The sequence below is a fragment of the Epinephelus fuscoguttatus genome, linkage group LG15 (genome assembly GCF_011397635.1).
Source record: "Epinephelus fuscoguttatus linkage group LG15, E.fuscoguttatus.final_Chr_v1".
NCBI lineage: Eukaryota > Metazoa > Chordata > Actinopteri > Perciformes > Serranidae > Epinephelus > Epinephelus fuscoguttatus.
The window spans coordinates 19,391,450-19,414,319 of NC_064766.1; the positions used below are offsets into that span (position 1 = coordinate 19,391,450).

Sequence of the window (22,870 nt, forward strand, 5' to 3'; positions counted from 1 at the left end):
TGATATGTCCACATTTGAAGCATTACCTACTTTATGACATGTTTAAACAGCATGTACACTAGCTGGGGTTGCTTGCACCACAGTATAACAGCATGTGTTCCATAGTGTTTGTGTACGATTAAGAGACTGTTGGTGTATTTTACGACATACGGTGCTGAAAACACAAGAGATAATGAGTTCCACTTAGCAGTTGTTTAGCTATACAATAGACATTCGGTCTGTTCCTAGCAAGGAACAAGCATCAGTGGAGCTCTAACTTACTATTAATGAATGAATTTAATGTTGGGGTAATTCCACCTATAACTGCAGCAACTGTACTAAAGCAACTTACAATTTGTTGTGTGGCTGTTTTATGGTTATCAATATCCCGAAATGATAAAAAAAAAAAATGATTTCAACAGTACAGATTTAAGACATGTTGTACTGTATTTTGAATGTAGGACTATTCAAACAGAAAAGTTCTTTTAAATTTGATGAGTGAGTAATTTCATTGGGCCTTATTCACCAAATAGTTTTTTCTTAAATTTGTTTTTCATAAAAGTGATAAGAAAAATCTAGGTCCGATTCATTACATGTTGTTGAAACTGCTGTAGAATTATTTGTACCTGTATTCTTATAATGACGAATCCCCTCATCCCTGTAGATGAAACGCATGCCAGCTAATCCTTATAAGCACTGGTAAATGTCCCACACCTTATGAAAGGCTGTGAGACTGCATGGCTATGTGCACACTCAGAGACAGAGGAAGAAGATAAGAGAAGTCAAGAATGCCAAACCAAAAGCCTGAAGAGGGTGGAGCACCCAACTCCAAACATAAAAAAAACAAACAAACAAAAAAATCTGTTTTTAAATGGAGGTACTTCTGCAGGAAGTGAATGCAAATAGAGCTGCTGTTTCTAGTAAAGTCAGGACTGGATATCAAATAATGCAGAAAGTTTGTGAGTCAGGTAGCATCCCAGGCATCTTTTCTTGTGTTATATTGTATTATTTAGCACAACTGTCATGAGTAAGGACAGAAACTTTTTTGGTGTGCTGCTTTGCAAACTGCCACTAATATTTTCTAGAGTGTTCGATCACTAATTATTAGACGGAGCAGTTTCCATTAACATAACAGATGTGAATTGAGGTGTTAGTGTAATGTTTATTTGAAAAGAAAATAATGCTTTTTGGAAAACAATCTAAATAATTATCAAAAAATATTAATTGTATTAATATTAATTGTAATATAAATCCATTAAAAAAAGACCCATGTTTTGAAGTGGAGATGCTTTTGCAGAGAGTGAATGCCAAACAAGCTGTCATAATTAGTAACATCAGAGTGGATATAAAATAAAACAAACGGATGCATGGGTTGCTAAAAACCCATGTTAATCAAACTTTATGCATTGTAGTAGCACAACTGTAAGGACTGAGAACAGAGAGGTGCACACTACAGTTCAAGATTTGTGTAACTTTGTTAAGAGAGAGACAGAGACGGCAGAAGACTCATGCAGTGTTTCTGTAGGTAATTAATAAGTTGGAATACTGCTTCATCATTTTTTGTCCTGCTCACCCAACCCACGTGATATTTTCAGACATGATCAATTACTAATTATAAGTTTGTGTGGTTCCAATTAACATCATAAACTGATGTCAATTGAAGATTTAGTCAAGTGTTTATTTTAAAAGGACATTATGCCTTTTGTAAAATAATTATTAATAATTCTTATAAATTAGATTCTGTTCTTCACTAAGAACAAATTTCAGGTAAGAAAACATTGGTGAATGTCAGAATTTTTGTGAAACTGCATAAGCGTGTAAAAAAAAAAAAAAATCCTCTTAAAGGGATAGTGCACCCAAAAATAAAAATTCAGCCATTATCTACTCACCCATATGCCGAGGGAGGCTCAGGTGAAGTTTTAGAGTCCTCACAACACTTGCGGAGATCCGAGGGGACGTGGGTAGCAGCACAACTGCACACCTAACGGCTGACAGTGACTCCAGATTAAAACGTCCAACACAAAATTGAAACCATAAAATATCTCGATACTGCTCGTCCATAGTAATCCAAGTGTCCTGAAGCCCCGACATAAAATGTTGTTTGGAAAAACGTCATTTGAACTCTGTTTTGTAACTCTGTAGCCTCATTGTAGCCTGTAGCTCTAAATGCCTCTGTGTACACTGTGCTAACGTGTGCGCGCTTGCGCGCAAGACCAGCAAAAGCATGTGATCACACATGAAGGCGCTGACCATGTCTCACGGTCTCGTGCACAAGCGCACACACATCAGCGCAGTGTACACAGAGGCATTTAGAGCTACAGGCTACAATGAGGCTACAGAGTTACAAAACAGAGTTCAAATGACGTTTTTCCAAACAACATTTTATGTCGGGGCTTCAGGACACTTGGATTACTACGGATGAGCAGCATGGAGATATTTTATGGTTTCAATTTGTGTTCTTGGACGTTTTAATCTGGGTTACTGTCAGCCATTAGGTGTGCAGTTGTACTGCTACCTACTTCCCCCTCGGATCTCCGCAAGTGTTGTGAGGACTCTAAAACTTCACCTGAGCCTCCCTCGGCATATGGGTGAGTAGATAATGGCTGAATTTTCATTTTTGGGTGCACTATCCCTTTAAGAACGGTTGGTGAATGAGGCCCAATGACTCTTGAGCGTCTTTACAACAGAAAGCCTGACCTTAAGGTAAATGGGTAAACTAAATTTCTCAAATTTCTCACCCCTAACAGACCCAACCCTCCCAGACTCCCCTGAACCAACAACTGCCGACTATGTCAAAATATTCAATGACTCTATCAAAGTTGTTACTCAACAAATGACCTGGGAAGCAGCCAAAATGCACTGTGAAAGTGATGGTGCCAAACTGGCTAGCCTGCGAAATGAGTGGACAGATGTCTATGCTGAGCTGATGGCTTTGAATCTCAAAGTTCCACTGTGGATTGGACTGAACAAAAAGGAGGTACAGGCCAGAGAGTCTCTAACACTGTTACCTTAGAAATTGTATTCTGTAATTGTTGACATTATGCTTTTTAATACAAAAATTAATCACAAATATTCAGTTGGTCAGTAGTGGTTAGCACTCTCGCCTCACAGCAAGAGGGTTGCCGGTTCGATCCCGGGCGTGGGAGCCCTTCTGTGCGGAGTTTGCATGTTCTCCCCGTGTCAGCGTGGGTTCTCTCCGGGCACTCCGGCTTCCTCCCACAGTCCAAAGACATGCAGATTGGGGACTAGGTTAATTGGTAACTCTAAATTGTCCGTTCAGATTATCACAAGAGCTAAACATGACAAAAGAAAACATTGAACAGACTTTTCAGCACTGTTGGAGACCAGTGTGTGTGTGTGTGTGTGGGGGGGGGGGGGGGCAGAATCATAGTTTACTGTAAAAAAAAAAAAAAAAAAATGCAGTTTGATCAATTATTACTTTCAGACTGGTGGATATTTCATATATATCGATGGCTGGCATATCACCTCTCCCAGTTGGGACCAAAACGAACCAAGCAGTAACCGAGATTGTGTGTTTGTGAACACGGATGGAAAGTGGGAGACTGCTGACTGCAACAAGAACATGAGCAGCATTTGCATGAAGTCTACAGGTAAGGCACATGCAAATTTTAATAAATGCATATGTGGATCATCCTAAATGTTAATATCAACATACATCCTTCATTTACTATTTAATTGTTACCTTAATATTTTATTCTTGGCATAGGTGGCATTGGCTTTTTGATTATGTGAAAGCTCATACAGCTCATTTCTCACTTGATGCAGAGAAGGCCTTTGATCAGGCTGAGTAGGCCTTCTTTTTTACCTTATCACTCAGTTTAGATTTGGACACATTTTCCATATTTGTATTGTATTATTACATATTAACCCTATAGCTGACGTGCTAACAAATGAAGCTGTATCTGAGGCCTTAAATATTCGAAGAGGCTGTCCTCAAGGTTTACTTTTGTCACCGCTTCTGTTTGTTCTAGCCAGAGGTTAGCCTGGAAATCCAGACCCAAATCCAGAAAGATTTAGGGTCTGGCCATGAGTAATGAAAATGGCCTAACTCGAGGGGTGGCACCAAGCATGCATTTGTAAATATCACTGCACGCAATTGGATAACACTACAACCAATCAGAACAATATACAGGGTGACCTATCCAGAGCTTAGCTACCAACGGAGCTAACTGGTAGATCAGACGCTTGCCGTATCCGGTCGGCAACACAGCAAAAACGTCCTTCTTGCAAAGGAAAGACTTGAGCACCGTCTTCTGTTCCTCTTTTAGAGAAAAAGTCAAGTCTAACTCGTTCATTGTAGCGGCCAAAGCCGTTTCAAACAACTGGTGTTCATCCGTAGCCATCTTGCAATGTTTACTGACTGATTCCGGACTTCGTCATCGCAGCGCTGTCGTCATCTGTTTAGCTCGCCTCTGGCCCGCCTATATCGGATACACCGATGTAATTGGTGCAGCTCGGTTTCATGGGCATAGGTAATGAGCATCATTGCTGATTGCCAGAGTGACTCGCTGAGCAAATTCAAATTGTGCTCTCACAAGAACTCTGGATTTCCAGGGTAGCCAGAGGTGGGACTAAGAGATAAACTGGAAAAAAATGTAGTCCTATTTAGGGCAATGTTTCATTTGCTGACAGACCTGACATCACCTGCTGAAACTGTAACAGATTGCAATGATTTGCAAGTCCTTTTTGACCTATATTCAACTCAATACCATTCAAAGGTAAGATATTTATTGTTCAAACTTTTTTTTTTTTTTTAAATAAATATAGTCAGCCTGAATTTGATGCCTGCAATACGTTCCAAAAAGTTGGGACAGATGCATGTTTTCCACTACGTTATATCACCTTTTCTTTTAACAACACTTAGGAAGTGTGTAGGATACTACTTGTTTTAAAAGTGAAGTTATTTCCCATTCTTGCTTGATACACGACTTCAGTTCCTTGGCATTGTCTTGCTGAAATGAGCAAGGACATTCCTGAAAAAGACGCCCTCTGAATCACAGCATATGTTGCTCCAAAACCTGTATATACTTTTGTATTAAGAGAGCCTTCACAGATGTGCAAGTTAGCCATGCCAGGGGTACCAACACTTCCCCATACTATCACAGATGCTGGCTTTAGAACTTTGCAGTGGTTATAATCTTGATGATGCTTCAGCCAAGAGCACACAATGTCTATGATTAGTAAAACCATTTTCAAATGTGGGCTTGTGTGTCAGCTCACTTTGTGTGTCAGTCCATTTTAGTTGAGCTCGGGCCCAGAGAAGTTGTGGTGTTTCTGGATGTTGTTGATATATGGCTTTCACTTTGCATGGTAGTGTAACTTGCATCTATAGCTGCAACAAGAACTGTGTTTACTGTTAATGGTTTTCCAAGTGTTTACGAACCCATGTAGTGATATCCTTAATATACAAGTCATTTTTAATGCAGTACCATCTGAGGCACTAGTCAAAGGCATTTAATGTTGGTTTTCAGTCTTGGCCTTGACATGCAAAGATTCCTCCAGATTCTCTGAATCTTTTGATGATATTATAGATCATAGATGAAATTCCTGTATACTTTGCAACTGTACAATAACAAAGGTTGATATCCAAATGTTAGACTATTTGCCCACACAGTTTTCACAAAGTGACCATCCTTGCTTGTGGAAAAAAAAAAAGCCTTTCAAGGACGCCCCTTTCACACATCTTAATGATACTATCATTGGTTATCAATTAAACTGTTTACCTGTGTAATGTTCAAACAAGTGTTTTGTTTTTTAGCATTCAACAACTTCCCCAGTCTTGCTGCCTCTGTTTCAACCTTTTGTAACGTGTTGTAGGCTTAAAATTCAGAGTAATTGCACATTTTACAAAACAAAATAACGTTTATCAGTTTGAACATTAAATATCTTGTCTTTGTACAGTATTAAATTGAATACAGGTCACATCACAGCACTCTTTTTATTTACAGATTACACAGCACCCCAACTTTTTTTTTTTAAATTGGGATTGTACACCAGGGCTATGCAGTGCAACATACAGGCTATGTTCCACTTACTAATGATCTGTACAATTAATAAAATGTGTGTTTTGTTTGTGTGTGAAATGAATTAATGGCGCATCGCTTTTCTTCTTTGTAGCTGTAGCCAACTGTGAAATGGAACAGTACCTGGATGCTGGCAACGTGTGTTTAGATAAAAATGCTGCACAGTGACAGTACAGATATTTCATACACCAGATGTTTGTCATGTGGATCTGCTAATACATATTTAGCACGTTTTAGCACGTTTCGCACAGCTGGTGCTTCCTCAGAGGGAAGACGGAGAAAAATCTGCTGCTGCTGCTGTACAGACCAGACACTTCGACCTCTGGTTTCGCCGACCGGGTGACAAAAGGCATGGAGTGGGTTTTACACAGCCGATTCACATCACACCAATCAAATGAACCCCTCTCCTCGCCCTTAAATGCGCCGCCCGAAGGCGTAATGAGAGTTTACTCAATTTGCCATGGCAGAAGAGAGCAGCAGCGTCAGTCAGCCAAACTTCTCCTTGGAGGAAACTGATGCTTTGGTCCGGGAGGTCCAAGCTCGCAGTGTCCGAATATTCGGAACTGCAAGCAGACCTCCATGGGCTGATGATGAAGATAGCCTGGAAGGAGGTCACCACGATTGTAAATCAGTGTTGCCCGGATATACTGAGAACCGTTGCCCAGTGCAAAAAACGGCAATAAAAACAAATTATGAGCTCATTTGCATGTCGGACTAGACAAGACGTCACTGCATGTGTAGCCAAACTGACAGCTCTCTGACTGATCCCCACCACCGCGGCCATGGTGTGCTGGAAAGACCAAGTGGCGAAGAAGGTCAGAGCCACCGTCACCTTTACAGCAACAGGGTGAGCACAGGTGCCACCGGGGTGTGCATCAGAGGCCACGATGCGCGTCACCACTTGGACCACCTCGCGGGGTAGATGTAATTAGTTTGTGTAATGAAAAAGGGGTACGAGCATTTCTCTAGTGCACGCGCGCTCTCTTTCTCTCTCGCTGTCTCACTCTGTTTCTTTTCTTTTGACCTTTCTAAGATGACAGATGCTGAATATATACTCCCTATCTGATGCTGTGGCTGTTTGTGGTTGGCTGAGAGGGATGCAAACATTAGTTTGCAGCTGTGTTAATCAAATCAAGTTGGGTTTCCATTACGCGTGCCAAACGTGCCAAACGGCGCCAATCCCCTTCGATCTGACATCAGACGTGACGGGACAGTCGATACAGAAATACATATATGTGCTGATTGCAGATAGTTGCATTGAATAGTGGTTTTTGTGGGTATATTGCATTGTTAATGTGCCTGACATTCTGGAAACCTGCCTGTGAGGTTTTGGTGACGTGTGTGCACTGTCCGCCGGTCATCCAAACTTCCGCTTACACCGCCTGCGCTGACAGTAGACCTGGTTTCAGCTCGTGAGCTTTTAGCACACCTTCGGCGAAGCCTTTTGGCACGAAACTGTCACTGCGCCAAGCTGGATCTGTCGACACCTCCCCCTGATGCGGCGCCACACCCATCTCAGTGCACCTCGGTCTGCCAAACTACCAAACTGAGCGCGCCTCAGGTTGCGCTGCTCGAAACTAGCTCTGCGCAGGGTTCGCCACCCTGCGCCGTGCCATGAAACTACAGCCCTTCAAGTTTTGAGTTTACTCTGTTGACTACTCTGACTACTCTGTCGTCCAACAAAATATATATATATATATATATATAAAAAGAAAACTATCGTGGGGGCAGTGGGCAAGTAATCGGTCAAACACCAACAGGGTCCACAGGGTCATTAATGTCTCTCTCATTCATAGATGTGCCACCAACGCAGTCAAGCGAGTTCCCAGGATTTTGCCCGAACAACGCAGACACAGGCAAACAGCTGAGTCATCAGAATGATGGCTGGCTACCATTTAGGGCTTATTGTTACCTATTTGTTACAAAAAAGAGTGAGTGGACTCATGCATCCTCCGATTGTGCAAAACATGGTAAGGACTTTCAACATATGGTCTAATTTATATTCTTATAGCACAGCTGTGTTTAGCTGTAACTAAAGACAACTGTTGTTTTTTTTGTTTTTAAAGGTGGAAATCTTGCAAGCATTGAAGATCCTTCTGAGCAAGAATTCATTGAAAGAAATATTAAAATTTTTGAAAACAGCCACACCTCTTTCTGGATGGGCTTGTATAAAACTCACAAAGGTACAGTCACATTGTCTGTTTTTTCATGTTTTTTCAAGAATCGTTAAGATATACTTGATCATAAAGAAGGAAAATTGTGAAACAAAAGTTCTGATACAAAGAGGTTACACAATTGTTACACACATTAAAACCACTAACAGGTGAAGTGAACAACTTTGATTACTTTCTTCCGATACATTGTTCTGCTAGGAAACCTTTGGTTCTTGCATTCATGTCGATACCATCTGACATGTTCCACCCACTCAAACACCACTGCAGATCAAGTACCCACGCACTGGGGCTAGACACTGTAGGACACTCCCAGAGATCCTGTGTTCATGCCTCGACAGGTCAGAGCCAAGTTCACTCCATGGAGGCCCCACCTTGGATTAGGGGTACATCTCGGGTACCGGCACGTCACAAGAATCCTTGAGCAGATTGGGATCTGGGAAATTTAGAAGCCAGGTTGACACCTTGAGCTTTTTGCCATTTCTTGACAGTTTTTGTGGTGCGGCATGCTGTTTTTGTCTGCTGGGGGGGGCCACTGCCAGTGGGGAGCACTGTTGCCATTAGCAGAGGTACTTGGTCTGCAACGGTGTTTGAGTGGGTGGAACATGTCAAGTGGTATCCACATGAATGCCAGAACCAAAGGTTTCCCAGCAGAACAATGCATTGGAACAAAATAATGACAGTTATTCACTTCACCTGTCAGTGGTTTTAATGTTTTGGCTGATCGGTGTATAGCTGCACTAATTACTATCTATACATCAAATACAGATGTGTAGTGGTCAAAGTCTCAACTCATAGTGCCAAACCCATGACTAATTATCCCCCAGTTCTGCAGCTGCCCTTAACTATACAATGTTTTAGCATCTTTCAACTTGTTTTGATTTTCTGGCCCCAACACCATGTTAGAAACACATCTACAAATGCTAATATTGCTCTGTGTCTGCTGTTAGGCATCTGTCTGCTGATATGTCTACTGACATGTTTGCCCATAACAACTTCATTGTAATATGTCAGTGTTGTGTTGTCAGGTTGTTTTGCTGTCCCCACGTGGCCATTTAATGTGGCTTTGGGGTCAGTAAACAGTACAAAAAATTATAAAGGTCGAATGCTAGGTTGTAGGTTAATAAGAGCACATTTGGAAAAGTTCAATGTTGAAAAATCTTGTTGCTGCACACATTAAAAGAAAAGAACATCAAATTTAAGCAATTACTCATCTGGTACAAAAAGAAACTTTAAAGAGTGAAAAAAAAGGTTTTGTTTTTTTTCCCCCCTTTTTTGTTCCAAGGCAAGTGGCAGTGGTTGGATAAAATCGCTTTGGACTACACTAACTGGCGTGAAGATCAACCGGATATCAACAGTTTTGGATTGATCAAAGTTATCGATGGGAAATGGTTCACAAGTGATCAGCGGCTTGACAGAGGATATGTGTGCAAAACACCCAAAGGTGACATCACTAAACTTAAAAGGACTCAGTTTGATCTGTTTTACAATAGGAGGAATGTGTAATACATACTGTAGTGTTGAAACAATATAAAATTAAAAATTACATTGATTTAAATATGTAGAGTACAATGTCAGTGAAATGATACAGAAATGATGTGCCTTTGTAATACTTTATTGATCATATTTCTTATCTCCCTAGTATTAGGACAAGTGCCGAAGGCAACTGGTAAGTTATAGTTTTTTTATGACTTTTTTTTTTTTTTTTGACTCACAATTATAAATTCTTTTCTGGTTGATCATCTACATATTAAATCTGTACAGTAAATCCTACAATGGATCCTCAAACCCATGGCCACATCATTTTGGCAGTTGTGCTGGTCATTACTGCGATTGCCATAGGGACAGTCATCACCTTGTTTCTCTTCAAAAAGTCTGGCCACCGCTTACTTATCCCTGGAAAGTCATCTACCTTTGACAACCCACTCTTCTTCACTAATGAGCGGGCCAAGCCTGGTCCTGTTGACACCAATAAATTGGTCGCAAATGCAGAGGAAGAGGACCCTGTGCCTGTTACAACTGTGTGATGCCAACATCAGCAGAATCTACAAGGGCATACAGTATATCTTGGGCAGATGGTTGATTGCATTCTGACAAGAGTTTCCATTTTTGTTTTTAAATGAAAGGTGTTTTAATGTAGTTGGCAATAACTGGCTTTAATGACACAATTTAAGCTGTAAGATGTAGGGGTGTTATGATTCACAAAATTCACAGGTCTTTTTGATATGATACAGTGATGTCATGGTTTGGTATGTTTTGAATGCAGCAAAAAATTAAGAAATGCCAGAGAAATTTCCCAGATTTTTAAAATGTTAAATGTATGAAAACTATCATTTTATGGGCTTTTTTTTTGTACAATGCATAAATTATAGGCTGGCTGAAATTGCCTCATTAAAGTTTGGGTAAAGCAAAATCAATGATTTCTCTCAAAACACATCACACATTAGAAAATACTGGTTGAAAACCTGAAAAGACTGGGAACTGTCTAGTACTAAATATTGGAGTTCCGTTAAACTGTTTTTCCTCATACTACAATACTGACATTATATAGCACATAGTAGTGTTGTTTCTATTGCCCGCTCTGTGTGTGGCGAGTTCACGAGCACTCATAGCTCTTTCAGCCTTATTAATAAATGTATAAACATCTCTTAAATGTCACAATAACATAAACACAAGCTAAACTTACTTTTCAGTCTGTCTGGCCTAATCAGCTACCTGGCCCACTGACTCAATACTGTGGGTGTGTGCTTTTGTGCTAACATTAGCTGCTATTAGCTACTGAATGATATTGCCATGCTGCGGCTCTCGTTCCCTGGTTCGGGGTGTGTGTGCTGTGCAACCATGAATGTGCTGGCTTAACTGCAAGTTTGTTGCTTTGCAGTGGCTCGTTCTTTAGCTAAGGGATCGCGTTTGTTACTGTGCTACTGGGTTGCCTGCTAAAAAGAGTCTGTTGCTGTGCAGTTGTTCGTTCTTATTCTTCATCGCCCTCATAATTCACAACAAAACTAAATGCCAGACCCTTCGATTTTTGGTCTGATAATGGCATTTCAAACCATCTTGAAACAAGCTAGCATAGCGTAGTGTGCCTCCCAGCATGTCTCACTGGAGGAGAATGTTTTGGATTGTGGGTGGGAGGGGCAGACAGCACATTGCCTGTTGCGTCATGTGGGTTGCCTTGTCAAGCACAGTGGTACCGACTGACACATTAAGCTGTATATTTTATTTTCAAAATGTAATAGGATAGTGAAAAGTATCGTTCAGTTTGTAATGCTTACCAAACCGAAAGCCTCCTAACGAACAGTTCAATACAAATAAATGTACTGTTACACCCTGAGTGAGATGTCTTTTTTAATAATCAGGTCTTTGTGCTTCCATTATATTCAGAATGCCACTGCTAACATTCCTCTCATTCATTACTATCCTCTCCTCTGATGTTTCACCAAGGAAGGGGCTTTGTGCCTCCAGACAAACGGGAGCGGAACAGGGGAAAAAATAAAAGTGAAGATAAAAATGATGGTACTGGTTACAAACAGGCTTGTTAATAAACGACATGCTGACACACTGACTGAGTTGGTGTTTTTGTGTTTTTAGCAGAGCTATACCAGAGGATATTTAATTAATTGATTTACTCTCATTGTTCTCTGAAAAAACTTAGGAGTGATTTAATGTAGCCCCAGTGTTTTTTTGTTTGTTTGTGAAGTGAGCAATATGCCAGACTCTAAATAAAGAAAATAGCCTTTTGAATGCTACTCTGCTTGTCAGCAACCAGTCATGTCATAATTTAGGAGGCAACTTGGCCCTATGCGCTCTGATTATTTTGCATGCAGTTAACAGACCAGTCAGTTTTGTTTTAATGAAAACTCAACTCCAGACATTCGCTCCTGGTGTTTTTCATCAATATTTTAAGATGATAATGGGAGTAATGGGTTAAGCAGCTTTAAAAGTGAGGTTTTAAAATAAGTGCTGTGCTGTGAGTAATCTGATTATGCAGATGTAAGAGAGGTCCATATGGATTTTATAAAGTACCTGATAACCAAATATTTATAGAAACTAGAAAGTAGTGGTAGGGGTTGGTAGAATGTGTTAAACTGGGTTAGCCACTGCACAGCAGACCTGAGAGAAACACTTAGTGAGCACTAATTTATTTAACTGTGTATTTTATGACGACTACATTTGAGAATGGAATTTGATGTGGTAATGGTAGAATGAGTGTTTAATTGGATTAGCAATCCCACCACCACCACTAAATCTGCTGCCACAGAGAATTTGTAATAACTTGAAATTATTTTTAATTGTAAGTTTTATAGCAACTAAGAATTTACTGATTCATAGAATGTACATGGGTAAATGAAGGTGGTTGATTGTTTAGTTCATTCATTCACAATATATTTTACTGTAAACTACTATGCTTGCTAGGATTGTGAAATGTCTGCTAGACTTTTAAACAAGGCAAAAATAAACGTATTTTTATTGGACCACATTGTGAGTCAAGACAGACGGGACACCACTGCTGCATTTTATCATCCTTAAAGCTACCGTAGACAACATTCTATCTGTATAAATCCAGGTGACTCCTTAAATGTCTTTCAGATGAGAATTAAAGAGGCAATAGATAGGATACGTTTTCGTAGCTTGCCGCCACCTAGCGTCAGCAGTGTGGGGGGGCTATCACTGTCCGAGGGCTGCCATAGAATAGCAACGAGGATGTCAGCCGACCAACACTCACTACCCGGTCCCTGGTTGCGGCGATTTGCAATGCTGGCCAGCTAGGAATGAACTAACAGCCAGTACAATACAGTCCTCTCACGTCTAGCTAACATTTAGCCGTGTTACTTACTGATCCATCAGAAAGAAAGCTAGCTGGGCATCTGTTTTGAAGCCTCTTTGGTCACGGAGCTCCCTCCATCTCTTGAACGCCTGACTGAGGTTTATTCTTGTTTTTCCTCTTCTTTTATCACTCTCTTTTTTGTGCATCCTCGCCTCCTCAGACAGATTAGCTTGTTTTCTTTTGGGAGGCCGTTTTTCACTTGTCTCCAAACTTTGTCTGCCATTGCGCTCATGACTCAACTATCTCATGCCCAGCTCCTCATAAGGACCAGCTCCAGTCCCTGATTGGCTGACCGATCAGTTTCGCAATACATGATGCATTTCCTGCCGTAAAGCAGATGTTTTCCTCGAAAATTCGTCCCCGGCAGCAAAAGCTTATTGCAAAGATTGCAAAGCCATTAAATAACCTATGTAAACACTGATAGTCTGATTTTACTGTGTATACTACCCTGTGCAACCCACATCATTTTCATAATTATATATTTAGGAAGAAATGCTGTCTGTTGCTTCTTTAAAACAATGATATTAAAAGATATTGTAAATTGCAACCCATTGGCATCTATCCTTAAAGGGGCAAAAAGCGAAATCGTTTCACCGCTAGGTTTGCTGTTGTGCACTGCCTGTAGACCAAAACAAAGTGTGTCATGAGCCACACCTCCCTCTACCTCTGCTCTCCACCCCCGACCCCACTCACCTTGTTTGTGTAGCCGAGCACCGCAGCATCTCCACGAACTATTACATCCAGACGGTCCCGGTGTCTGCCCAATATACCCGCTGCTTCTTCCCACATTAACCTGAATAAAAAACCAGGGCTCAGTGCGCCAAACGGAGAGCCTTGGCTAACGTTAGTTGGGAAGCTAGCAGAGGCTAACTGGCTGTGCTGGCAGCTGAGTGAAGTGGAGCCTGAGGAAGAAGCACCGGTTAGCCCCAGTTTCACTACAGGCAGATTCACTCGCCACAGGGGCGAGGAAATAAAACCTAAACAGCCAACTTAGTTTGGCTTAGTTTAGCAGTTAGACATCCAGTTAGACATTCCGGACATTAACTCATGCTACGATTGTAACATTAAATTTAATTGAATCGACACAGTGACATGTGCTTAATGCTACTGTAACACTAATTACACGGGGGGATTCACATGAACGTACATGAACGCGCAGCCGGACCGGCTTGTAAACAAGGGGTGGAGATCAACACAGAGAGAGGTTGTGTGAGGTCATGCTATACTCCAGATGAAATTACACCTCTAGTTCTTCACATAGCATTTTTTTAATTCCTTCAATCTAGAAATGATGAATTTCGCTCATTGCTCCTTTAATGTTGTTTGACCTTTATATGAAACTTCAAAGAGACAGCTCAACTTGTCAAGTGAAGTGCTCACCTTTGCAAGCTCGCACAATTCATGTTTCTATAAGCATTCTGTAGGGCTTACAATAATCTACAAGTTTTAAGGCAAAAATATCAAATATCAAAACCAAACACTTATTATTGTGTTGATTTCAAACTATGTCCAGTTTTCCCCCTGTGAGTACCTGACAGCAGCAGCAGGACGAATGCTTTATATGCAGGTCAATTCACACATCTGTGTGTGAAGATAAACAAGAAACTTTGGGCTTACCTGATAGCACTATGATTATAACAAGCAATGGGTAGATGTCAACAATCAAGCAAGAAATGCTTATCACTGATTCTACATTATCATTTGGGAAAGGGAAACTGCAACTTCATGTGAGCATCACACAGTAGCGTTACAACAAACTAGGGCTGTAATGGTTTGTGTATACGTGCTGAACCATGAGGATGCATTTTATGTTGAACCACAGTTCTGCCAAACAACTTTTAGCTGTACGCTGTCAGCAATATATGCTAACATTACCACAACAAGCAGTTTGGCCTGGAAGTCCCGCACAATGTGGCAAGTGCAAATGAAAAAGCAGAGCTTAAGACCTTCCTGCAGGTTCCTGTTCAGCAACAACAGCAATGGAGAGAGTTGTGTATAAGACGAGGATGATGTGTCAGCGTTGTTTGATGGTTGTAGGAGAGGTGAAGTGAAACATATCCAACATGCACATGAGACAGCATCATCCATCCATCTCTGATAACCCAGATGATAAATGTTTGGGTACTTTGAATGTTTAAAATAGCCAAGGTGGAACTAATAAAAAATGCTCCTCCTAATGGAAGGTTTATTTTTATCATGCATTTTGGTAGTTTAATTTTCACAACATAACGTGTTTTTCAGTTTTATAGCCTAATGTGACATGTTGCCATTTGGGAAAGTGTTTTTTCAGTGTTTGTACAGTTGGCACAATTTCTGGTGGGCAAAATCTTATCACAGTCCCTAGCAGGAGGACTTTTGTCGGTCTTTGACACCTGCACTACAGTCTGTTCAAAATAAATTAAAAAGAAATATCTTTGCTTATACATTATTTCCTGCTGTACCAGTCTCACACAGGACTGTAACTCCTAAACCAAGGTATAAATTGCAGCTTATTTCCACTGTTTCACCCAAACAGGACATGAAATCAGGAATGCGCCCAGAGTGGGGAGCTCGAATCCAGGGTGGGGGAGCCCCTCTGTGCGGAGTTTGCATGTTCTCCCCGTGTCAGCGTGGGTTTTCTCAGAGGTACTCCGGCTTCCTACCACAAGCAAAAAACATGAAGGCTAGGTTAATTGGTGACTCTAAAATTGCCCGCAGGTGTGAATGTGAGTGTGAATGCACTGCAAAAACTCAAAATCTTACCAAGAATATTTGTCTTATTTCTAGTCAAAATGTCTCATTTCTAGTCAAAAAAATCTCATTACACTTAAAATAAGACTCATCACCTAAAAAGTTACTTGTTTTTAGGCAATTTTCACTTGTTTCAAGTAAATTTTCACTTGAAATAAGTAGAAAAATCTGTCAGTGGAGCAAGTTTTTTTTGCTTGTAATAAGAAAAAAAACCTTGTTCTTGGTGAAAGCTTGTGTTGAAAAGATGTGGACAAGAATTTAAAACTACATTATTTTTCTTTTTGTCTACTTATGGAAAGTAAAACAGGCTCAAAACACAACACTAACATTCAATATAATTACCACATAAAGTTATCGTGGAGAAGGTGTTTTAATATTTGTTAAGAGCTGTATTTCTGGCCATCCAGCAAGTACCTACTCTCATTTTAGCTTTGTTTTGGAGAATCCAAACCTCTACAAATATTACTTTACTATTCCCCTTTGTTTATCATTATTTGACTGAAAGATAGAACATTAAATGACATAATAAGGAAGCTCAAGTCAGTGAGTAGGATCTTTTCTTTTTATTTTCTAACCACTGGTCAAGGATTGATGATGTTTTACTCGTGTCATTCGGACCTAAACAGTATGGTCTGCCCATTGTGTATGGCTCCAATGATGTGAGAACATCACTAAAATGAACCACAAGTTGATCAGAATGTCTTGGGAAAGTAAATGATGTTAAAGGTCCCTTTGGTTTCTACCTGATGCTGCTTCAGATAGACAAACACCACCATATCAAGCCACAGTTCACAGTTTATATGTCACCATTTAGTACAAACAAAGAATAACTATCTTCACACATTCACGACTTTTCACTACACATTTATGTATCTGTTTTTCAGAAATGGAGACTAAAGGACAGAAAGAAATCATCTAATTTGTATACTTATCTACTTCAGACCTGTATTGTCAGACTATCAGCAAACATAATTTTGTTGGGTTTTTTTATATGTGTCTTAAAGTGTGGTGTGCAGCCAATATCATCCAATTTTGATGGCCACTCTGTCATATAGGTTATCATTAGGATTGGGTTTCGTTTAGATTGCAACAATTTTGATTGTGGCTCTGCTTATCGATTTCAGTTTAACAATTTTTGATTTTGATTCGGCTTTCTACAATTAACTGAAAACTATCTTCTGCAATACCGATACTCAAAATGCCTGATCCACTCATGAAAATCTCGGCTTCATATTACTCCAAGCATTTCCTAAACTAACAGCCAGCCTCCATTTGGCAGATTCACTGTTTTGAATAATGTCATTAACATGACCTCACTGATTCTCCGTCCTTGTCCCGCATCAACTTAGACATCCAAATTCTAAAGACAGACTGAATTAACAAATGCAATGCAATCATATTTGGCCAAACATACTGTATGTGTCCAATAAACACAGTTTTCATTTGGCTGCATTCTGTAATGGCATATTGATTTTGAGTTAGCTTACATTTCTGCTACAATTTCTTTTGTTTTTTTGTTAATTTATGCAAAGATTTGTACAATACATTAGTGGTAATGTAGCGCAGCAAGAAAGTGAAAGCGGGGCTCTGTTTATGTAAATATAACAGTGTTGTAATAATATTTTTTTGCCTAAAATAAAGGAGTCACTATATTGAAAACCTATCAACATCACTGATGATCATAAAAGAAGTTGGCCTTCCTAACACTGTTTAGTACTAATTTTGTTTATTTACATCACTAAGTCTAAATAGGGTAATGTAAGAGCCTGGCCTTCCTAACTCCATTAGATGATGACAGAGCTAAAAGGAAAAAAACACATTTAAATGACATATGAACTGCATTTAATGGGCCAAACACATTCAAAAAACTCACGCTGGCTTTATACAAGACTAGTCCATCTTATTTATCTTGTCTATCACTAAAGCTGTACCCACGGAAAGTCTCTCGATTGTTTAGCAGACAACCTGTTCCTCTTTGGAGTCAATACAAGACTACAGATGGCTGGACATTAAAACCTTCCCAGCTGACTACTTTCTTAATATTTTAAGTTGCATCACTTTCACTTCTTAGATCTTGGTAATTGTAGTAGATTATGTCGAGGAAATTTTGGTCTAAAATTTCGCTGAGACACACAAAATGATGCAGACATCAACCAAGGATTATGAAACCCCTCGATTTCAATTCTGTGTTGCTTAACTGCTTCGTCTGCTAAGCAATTTGTATGGGCACATCTCACCTGTTCACATTTTGACCTCTTACTTAACACAAGTGTTCACTTCTCAAATTCACAGACTCACTTCCTCTTTGAACATGGTGTTCTTTTTAAAAAGGCACACATCCTTTTTTTCCTCATAAATTTGGTCCAGTCATTCAAATCCTATTGACTATAACCATTTTTTTTAAATTAACTCAATACAATGTATAAATCATTTACGGTACAGTAATAACTATCATTAACTGAGTATTCAGATATGTGTGCTTCAGTTAGTATTTCAACATCAAAACACTTTCTCTCTAGAGCCTAGTTCCTCTGCTGTTTCTGCAAGCCAAGGGTTAAGGATGCGGGCCAATGAGGGCTTGCAGCATTTACTCCCTTAGCTGATATTAATTTATCAACCATAATAATGTGTCTGCTCATATTATTTTAATCCTGGCCTTTACATTTACTCTCTATGTCCAACTTCTGCACGGCCTAGAGATGTTCAGCTAGCACTGCATTAACTCTTGAAGGCAGCAAGATCATCCAGTAAAATTTGCAAATACATGCTTTGACTACCGTCTGCCTGTGTGGTTCATAGTAGAGGTCAAATACACAAAAAGGGCTTTAGTTTCTGAGATACCCCTGCTCGAGGTGGAACTAAGTACAACCGTATGATAACTTTAATATGTCTAGTTTTGAAATGGATAGTTGTATAAAATATTCTATTGCAAAATTTGCTTAATTGGTTGATGCTTGGTTCCTCCCACAAATTGAAAAAAGTCGCTTTAGCACATGGATCTCAGGAAATAATCATCGGCTTGTCACCAAATTTAAACTGAATGTTCACAGACAGACATTGCATACCATAAAGCAAAGACTCTTTCTATACCTCTGTACATCTTTGAAATGTATACATAATTGGACCAAATATATATAAATACATGCTTCATATACCATATAGATATACACTGGGGTCCTCAGTATTTGCACATGCTTTATATAGCCTATTGTTACACATGGATGAGGAAGAAAACATAAATAAAACCGTGCTATCTGTTTAAAACAAGAGAGGGAGACATCTGAACTGATAGAAATATCTTAATATGACACCTACAAATGTATGTATGATCACAATTGGCAGGATGGAATTTTTATTGTATTACTTGATGAGAAATGCCAGCTTTAAATGTATTTTGCAATTAGCTGTATTTCTAAAAGTGTAGTTACTCAGTTACACCACAAGAGGAAGTATTACTAAAATAAGCGCTGATGCATTTATGTTTAAGAATGTGTTTATTCATATAAATGCTGAGTAAAACTCATTATAATTGAAAGATGTGGAGGATATCAATGGGGTCTCACGGTACTGTGGTAATTTTGGCATGCTCTGTTGTTGTAAAGTTTGAACAAAAGTAAGCAGCATTTTGAAGTATTGAAGTAGTATTGCAATTTTTTTCTTAATAGATCTGAGTACTTTGTCATTAGTGTATGTTAACCTCAGTTTACTGGAATATTAAATGGGTTTTCTTTTAGTCACACACACACACCCACCCACACCATTTTCAGACACAGTTCATGCAGTGTTGCGCCTGCACTGTTCACCTCTCCATCTTCTGCTGCTGTCTGTCTGACTCTCTGCGTTGACTTTAAGAGAGTACGTTTGCACATGGAGTTTTCACTTACAGTAAAATGAAAAAGAAAAAAGAAAAGTACAATGAGTTTTTGGCCTTTCATTTGTTTTGCAGCCACGTCAAAAAGTTATGCAATGTGATTTCTGAGAGAGAATGTTTGGTCAGATCAGTATTACTGTGCAGTTGATTTCATGTGTTTGAGCCATAATCTAAAGAATAAAGTAACTTAACCGCAAAACACACTTTGTCATCTGGAAATAGGATACCAGACTCCCTTTAAATATGTTCTTAGTTTTGAGAGTTGTGGAGTTAGGGAACACTTGATAATTTGTCAACTCATTGTCCCACCATGGCCATTCAGAGATCATTTTATGTCACTATAATAATGATAATATAATAGCATAACAATGCAAATACACGCTTCAAAAGAGCAGTGAACTGTTCATTCTTAAAAATATTCAGACATTGGAACTGGAATATGAAAACGATACGTATCATTTTTTAAAGCAGTTAACACCCAATATACCAGAAACTATACATAAAATTATAGAACCACTATAAAAGTAGCCTAAAATTCCTCAGTGTAAGACTTAATAAAAATTCTGGCCAACAAAAACGAAACCAAGGGATGCTTTTTTTTTTGACAAGTTCTATTTTTCTTTGGACGAGTAGGTGGGGATGGAGATGGAAAAAAAGGGAGATTTGCTGCCCTCTGAGTCTTATAATGGACAGGAAAACCTTGCTGTTTATTCTGGCATCATGTTGGCTATAATATTGGTGACAATTTTATATAAGTTAACATGCATGTAAGCACAACGGGCAATACTGAGGTTACCTAAATGATTATGGTCACATCCATATATCATATTATAAGTCCATAATGTAATTATCGTGACAGGCCTAGTGCCTTATTTCTTAAGATGGAGAGAACAGATATACAATCAATGCTATTCATATGATTTTTTTTTTTTTTAAATATGATTTTCAAAATAAAACTTGGTGAGTGTGTATCAGTTAGGGCTGTCAACGAATATGCAAAATTAGAATATATACTCAAATAATAGAAAAAAACTGACAATTGATTATGAAAATTATCATTCGATTGTGGGGAAATAAAGGAAAAAAAAGAGCTGCACTACCACAACAACCTGCCTCAGGAGTTACACAGACTTCTTGAGCTTCATTCCACAGCAGTCATCTCTATCCAAGGCATGTGGGTGCTAGTGAGAAAATTGTTTGTTTTCAAAGGTGTAAATTGGTGCATTTTTGTATTCTGGTCATGAAGTTTATCCCTGGCAAAATCATCAGTTTATGCATAAAAAGTATAAAACAATACATTTTACTTTCAGAAAGTAAGCTGCTAGTTATGAAGGCTGCAGTGTTTCCCCAGAATTTTTCTTCCAGCAGCAGTGCTTAAGTGCACAAGTTTTATTTTGCACCCTTAACACAAAAAGGCACGCATTTGTACACAGATGTAGATGTCGAACTACATTTTATAAAACACATCCCATACTCCATATGCTGTTACAATCATTCCGTCACAGGGGCAGATGTAACATTTGGCATTCATTAAACTATAAGTAACTGAGTTTTAGGATTGTCGCATCGTCTACAGTGTTCAGTGCCATGTGTGTGTGGCAAACGAAGAGTGAGCGATGCGGTGTCTGCACTCAGGACAGGCAGGTGAGCTGCATGTCAGGGTTTTGTTTTGTTTTTTTAACAAGTGTATTTAATGGATTTTTTTTTTATAAACTTCAGGTTGTTGGATATCAAGTTAGCAGTAAACCAGAGCTACATTTTGTCAGAACTGCCTGACCAGTGGAGCAATTTTAGTGGCACATACAAAAAATGTCCCACATGTTTTGTGTCATCTGATCGGCTCTTTTGATCAGCCTTAAAACTATTTCAAACAATATCGGTCATTCAGTGGCCAATCGATCAGAGCACCCTTATCAGAAGATGTTCAATTTATAATCCTGACTTGTCCAGGATTGGCTGCTTAAAGTAGATGGCAAGTTAATTGCGTATGGGAAGGTTTTAATATAGAAATGGCACTAATTATTTAGCAGCAGCAGAGCATCACTGCTAAATGCATAGAAGGGAAACACTTGGCCTATGGTCTTTAATAATTTCGCCGTGGGGCTGTTTAATACAGAATTTTGTTAACATAACCCATCCCTTCAGAGAAGTCGGTTCATATTAAATAAACTGCCATACTTTTGGTAACAATGAGATTCTCTTTCCCTCGCCGTATCAGTTGTTTAAAACGCACAGCGGTAAATCCATTATATGCAGACGTAAAGTAGAAATGCCACCATGACACAATATTTCCGCTTAGAGTCAATTAAACTGACCAATCACAAATCGTGTAGGAACAAACATAATGGCAGTCCCCGTGAGGATCTAATTCTTGTCCAAATTTCTGTTTGTTTTCAAGCAATTTGAAGCAAATAATAAGTGTAAAATCTTTTTTTGCATTAGCAGTAAAATTAAACTGACAATGACAAAACATATGAGTCACTTTTGATAGAAATTTGTCTGTAGACAGTGCTCTTGCCTTGATGTATGCATGCACACAATCAAAGACCCAAGAGTATTCCATACAGTAACAATGACCTGAGAGCCCCCCCTTGTGCCACAAGAAAACACTGTCAGATTACATAAGAAATATCATATGCATTGTGAAACCATAATGATTACACAGCACAGTCCATTCTTTATACCACCAAAAAATGCTAAGTTTTGTTCATTTTTTAATGTGTAGTTATGTAGAACTTTTAAAATTCAAGGTTTTGTTGAACTATGAGTAATCATGTCTCTGATATTGTTTTGCACTCTCATGGGCATAATGTGTAAAAATAGATACTTGAATATATTCTAACGTGTTTCTTTTAAAAAGAATATCCAAGTCCTAGTAATAGTAGTTTTTTAACATTTTCAGAACATTTCAACTACAATGCAATACGATTGATTAACGTGATGATTTTCGTCACTACAACTGTGATATGAAATTTCCATTCTGTTTAATCCCCAGTATGGGGAGACATTAAGTGGTGTAAAATGATATGAGGAGAGCATAGTGACAGTCTTAATAAGTCATGTTGTTTAACAACACTACTGTTTCTTGATAGTAATCAATCAACCATTTCTGGCATTGCATTTCTGGCAATCGGTTCTTGACAAGGTTAAGCATTTGCTCGCAAAGACAAAAAAAAAAAAAAAAAAAACAAAGTCAGCATTCTGAGAGCTTCCTTGTCTTGAACGTTACACAATACTTTCACCAGTA

At 39.0% G+C, this 22,870-nt stretch overlaps 1 protein-coding gene across 3 annotated transcripts in view; it reads left to right on the top strand.

Moving 5' to 3' along the window:
- Positions 1–11,528, top strand: part of LOC125902241 (macrophage mannose receptor 1-like) — a 67,981-nt gene extending 56,453 nt beyond the window's left edge. For all 3 annotated transcript variants that reach the window (XM_049598442.1, XM_049598443.1, XM_049598441.1), the window contains exons 26-32: positions 2,727–2,956; positions 3,425–3,590; positions 7,820–7,993; positions 8,090–8,206; positions 9,480–9,638; positions 9,837–9,863; positions 9,959–11,528. In XM_049598442.1, coding sequence (XP_049454399.1) covers positions 2,727–2,956; positions 3,425–3,590; positions 7,820–7,993; positions 8,090–8,206; positions 9,480–9,638; positions 9,837–9,863; positions 9,959–10,221 — 1,136 coding nt within the window. In that variant the 3' untranslated portion in view covers positions 10,222–11,528. The remainder of the gene's footprint in view (positions 1–2,726; positions 2,957–3,424; positions 3,591–7,819; positions 7,994–8,089; positions 8,207–9,479; positions 9,639–9,836; positions 9,864–9,958) is intronic.
- The last annotated feature ends 11,342 nt before the right edge of the window (positions 11,529–22,870 follow it).